At 37.1% G+C, this 5,000-nt stretch overlaps 1 protein-coding gene across 2 annotated transcripts in view; it reads right to left on the bottom strand.

The window, feature by feature from the left end:
* The window catches only part of LOC138029241 (box C/D snoRNA protein 1-like), a 17,230-nt gene that overhangs the window by 5,382 nt on the left and 6,848 nt on the right, over window positions 1-5,000 (bottom strand). Inside the window, exons 2-4 of one of the 2 annotated variants that reach the window (XM_068876952.1) lie at window positions 3,664-3,749; window positions 1,914-2,016; window positions 1,265-1,333 (exon numbers count right to left, since the gene is read on the bottom strand). In XM_068876952.1, the coding sequence (XP_068733053.1) occupies window positions 1,265-1,333; window positions 1,914-1,966 (122 nt within the window). In that variant the 5' untranslated portion in view covers window positions 1,967-2,016; window positions 3,664-3,749. Of the gene's footprint in view, window positions 1-1,264; window positions 1,334-1,913; window positions 2,017-3,663; window positions 4,801-5,000 lie in introns of those variants that run through there. The other variant, XM_068876953.1, reaches the window with a different exon arrangement.

The raw sequence follows: 5,000 nt of genomic DNA, 5'->3' as shown, positions 1-5,000 counted from the left end.
AGTCTTTTCCGTCCGCACTGTGAGTTACGGATCCTCGTTTTTTACCCGTTGATTTATAGCCCGAGCGCGAAGGGAAAAAAATCGGTCCGTAACTTACAGTACCGTCCTCGAACTCGGTTAGTAAGAGGCATGTATTTACCCATTGACTTCTGAGCTGCCCCCTCCCCCCCCCCCCCCCCTTCATAAATAAGAATAAAATAATCTGGCATTAGACAGAGTTAAAATATACATGACTTGTATTGACCCATTGACGAGTAAAATCACGTGAAGTTAAACAGAGCAAAATTCTCACTACCAGGGGGTCAATGGAGACACGGATGGTGGATGTATAGGTGTTAACCCATTGATTGATCTTGAGCTTGTGTGTTTGTTAAATGTGTTGGTATACACTGTACAGGCTCATATGCCACGCAAGGCTTCTTGATATTGCTGTCAGCTGTCTATGACTTTTGTTCATTGAAACTGGCTTCTTCGAGAAAAACTTCGGAATCTGAGCTGATGTTGAGCTTCCATAATCATGATTACTTTTAGTTTAGTGTAAGTTGTATTTTTGTTTAGTAATGCCTTGATGAGTATGTACAGTAATTTAAGTATCTTTACATGAGGTCAATCCTGGAGGCTGTGTGTAGGTGTCGGTTTGCGAAACAGACATACCGGTAGTCCATGTCACATGAATCGATAATACTAGGTGCTGTGCTGTGCTTCAAATGTTCTCGTAGTTCAACATTTTTAAACCAGTTCAATTTGGATTTTCCTTGTTTTCAGATTATGATAATACTGGACAATTTAAGTTTCATTTAATACTGGACAAACCACAACATAATATAGGCATCCCTCATTTACAATCATTCTGGCACCAAGCTGTTCTACAGTGTATTTGCACATTTGCATGAACTCACACACAGGAACGCCATCTAATCTAACTCTTAACAACTTCCAGTCAATAAATAATTGTCGTTCTTGATAAGGATGATGGGTACATCAAAACATCGTATTATTAAATTTTCTTGTTAAATGCTTTGATAAGCAACAGACCGTCCAATTTCTGATTGAAGAGCTAAACGCATATTGCCACAGGTGACTTTTAATTTCTGTCACATCAGTAATAATATTAGGGAAATTAGAGTGCTCAATAAAATTATAAATGCATGAAATTCATACAGTGTAACTTCTTATTCAATCTTTTTCTTGTTTTCATGGAATAATCAAACTGTTGCAGTGTACATTGTAAATTGATTAAATTTTCAAATATTTCTTTCCTTACCACTTGTCAATGTATTCCAAGCCAGCATGTGGAAACAGCCAATGAATTCTCCACAAAATGCATTGTTCTCTATAGAAAAATAAGACTTTCTTATGATTGCTTTTTTGTTGTTTGAATCAAAAAGTGTGAAAATAAACATAGTATTACCTGGCTAGATTAGGGGAGTTATGGCGTGTTTGGGATTTTTCAAATTTCCTTATATTTTCTTTAATTGCTTACTAAGATTCTCAGTTGAGTGCGCCACTTTTCTTGGAAGTTTTGCGACAATGTTTCAATGTTTGAGTTCCCACGTGGTCAAGGGCAACTTGCTTTGAGTAACTTTTAGGCCCTTGATATCAGGAGCGATGAAGCTTGCCAAAATTGTGTAACGGTGAATCAAACCGGTGACCGCTGCCAGTTAAATGACCTCAAAACCTGAAAAGGTACCCTTGGAAACAAAGCAAGTTGCTTTTGACAACATGGTGACTTTAACGCTGAAACTTTCTATCTAAACTCCCTAGTGACGCACTCAACTGAGAATCTTAGTACCAGTGATTTAGGGCACTGGTTTGGATTCTTTGAAAGTTAAAAGTTTTGAAGGATCCGGTTCACCCTAATTACATAGAGGCAACATTTAGCTTCATTATTGTGGGAGACTCAAGAAACTTACGTTTTGTTAAACTTGGATGAATTTTCTTTCCTCTTGGACATTCCTGGTGGCATTCGCCGCAAGTCTACATACTTTCCTTAGCCTTCCAACAAAGAAGAGAGGCCTAAATAATAAAGACCACATTTGAACTTTAAGCACTATGGCCTGGAAAAGTGGCTAATTTCATTACTACTTATAGACATTTTTGCATGTTGAGATCGAACAGGGGAGCTGGGGTGGCGCACGTAGTGGTGAGAGTACTCACCTCAAACCAATATGGCCCGGGTTTGATTCCCAGACTCAGCGTCATATGTGGGTTGAGTTTATTGGTTCTCTACTCTGCTCTAACCGGTTTCTCTTTGGGTACTCCGGTTTCCCCCTCTCCACAAAAACCAATATTTTTTTGGATTTGATTTAAGTTAATTTCGTTAGTGTCCCCAATTAGTGTTCTTGTGCTAAAACCAATGACACTTAAATAGAGTTGTTGTTATTATATTATTATTATTATTATTATTATTATTATTATTATTATTATTATTGATTAAAAAGACAAATGCAACTAGATTCATTTTGACAACGTTTCGACATCGTCCGATGTCATCGTCAGGCAATGAATTTTAATCGGATGAAGCATAACTTATAGTACAAGAACAATAGAATAATATATACAATAGTACGTTTACAATAAATGTGAAATCTAAGTAAATAGTTTTGCCCTGACAGAGTCTGACTGCACATTAAGTGATGGTTTTAATTCTTTGATGTAGAACATCTCATGAATTAAGCAATCAAACTTCGATGCGCATTTCTTTAAGACACTAAAACTCGCCGCTGGGGGTGCTGTTGTTTGGCCATGATCTGCTAGGCGATGCCTCCCGATAGCTGAGTATCTATGTTCCTCAATTCGTTGACGAGCTGTATAGCCAACATAGCTCGCATCACACGAGCCACATTGAAATTTGTAGACGACTAGTTGTTGGCTGACTAAAGATGGTTTGGGCTCACGGAATTTACTTAGATTTCACATTTAGATTTCACATTTATTGTTAGCGTACTATTGTATATATTATTCTATTGTTCTATTGTTCTTGTACTATAAGTTATGCTTCATCCGATTAAAATTCATTCATCGGACGATGTCGAAACGTTGTCAAAATGAATCTAGTTGCGTTTGTCTTTTTAATCAATTTTATCACAAGATCTAGACTTATTATTATTATTATTATTATTATTATTATTATTATTATTATTATTGTTATTATTACTACTACTAAAGACAGACATCAACAAGAACGAGATTAAAAAAGGTTACTTTACGTTCAAAAGGATTCTCTTATTACACACACCTGTATTCTCCGAATTATTATATACTAAAACAGTCGATAGCGTTGAACTCGCGCGCTGATTGGCTCGTCAAACCGCGGATATCCTGTGCTATTTACCTCCGAGAAACTCAGGAAAAAAGGGCGTCCCGATTTGCATCCGTGACAAGACTCAGTGTCGGTGGGTAGCGTTGTATATTTACCTCGCCGCTTCGCGGCTGGGTAAGTATCCACCGCTAGCCACCTCCACTTCGGTGAATAGTTGTTATTCAGCTTCTGCAAACTAGCCGGACTATCAGGAAACTAAATTACACGTACATGTAGGAGGAACAAAGATATAGACAGGTAAAACTGTGGGCCATTTTCTGCAATTTACCCCACAGTAATAAAACTTGATTAGTACGAGATATTATGAATTAATAAATAATTCATCATTATTTTAACTTTACCTGATTGCCCCAACGTTTCCAAGATTTCTGACCATCATGTGCCACAGTATATGCCAATCTATCCACATCCTCCAAGAATCTATAATCTACATGTACATCATTCAAATAACCATCACCGACAATCACATAAAATAATGAAGGCCAAACAAAATTAATGTCTCTCCTCAAATCATTCTAGGCAAATTTTGTACCAGTGAATAATTTATATCAATTACTTATTTGCACTCATACCTGTACATGTAATTTATCGGGTACAGTCTCTCATATCATTCATGACTATCATTATTATCAATCATTAATTCTCTATTGCATTGCAGAGTAAGATAGTGTCACTCAAATGGTCAAGATTGTTGATGATAGTTCCAACTATCGCATGCGTATGAGCATGAACATTCAACATGACTGTTAAGTATAGTTTTTTTTTCTATTTGACAGAGTGGATGAAAGTGAATCTGAATGACAGTTTTTGGTCTCAATGCAAAATGGCTGCTGCATCATTTCGGACATGTAATTTTGGTCAATGAAAATGAGAAAGTAAGACGAGCAAAAAATCCACAAAATCACACCATTAGAAATAGAGTGTGGTAGTTTGACATGCAAAGACAAAAAGTTAAAATACATCTCGTAGGTGTTCGCGAAAGTGGTCCCCCAATCTTGTCCCTGTTTCGCCTATGTAGGTCTTCTTACATAGTGTGCAGGTTTTGCAATAGATGACATTTGCAGGGATGCATGTAAAGTGGTCGGTAATTTTAACGGATCGATTCGGTCCTGAGGTCTTAACCATGTTAGAAACAAAAGTTTTGCATTGTGTGCATGTACATTTGAAGGTTCCAGTTGGTTGTCAGACTCAAATGCACTCCTAACCAGAAATTCACCTATGTTTTTTGTCGCGTTTGAATGAAATAAGTGGTGGTAGGGAAATATATGTTTAGGTTTAGGATCATTGCGGATAATTTTGAAGTTTTTCAGAACGACATTTTCTGATACTCCAGCAAAAGAACTTCCTCTCGACTTCTTTCTGAAGATGTGGCTCAAACACAGAATAAAGGGCCAGTTTTGAAACAAGTATTTCTTGAGCGGCTAATTTGCAAGGTACTCAAATTAAACAAGTAATACTTGAGTGGCTTGGCAGCTCACTTGTCACAACTGACGAGCAGCAGATCCAACAAAATATATACATGTACCTTTCATGTTCTAAAACAATTAACTTCACTGACAAGCCGCTGAGCAGCTCAAAGATCATTAAGACCAAACCGGGCTTACTCGCCTCATACAATACATACATATAAACCCTTCATCAAATCACCAATGACGTCAAGATGTGTTAAGAACAAAGA

Source organism: Montipora capricornis, chromosome 13 (assembly GCF_036669925.1).
Source record: "Montipora capricornis isolate CH-2021 chromosome 13, ASM3666992v2, whole genome shotgun sequence".
Lineage (NCBI taxonomy): Eukaryota > Metazoa > Cnidaria > Anthozoa > Scleractinia > Acroporidae > Montipora > Montipora capricornis.
Note: the sequence above shows the minus strand (reverse complement) of the source record. Positions and strands in the feature narration are given on the sequence as shown.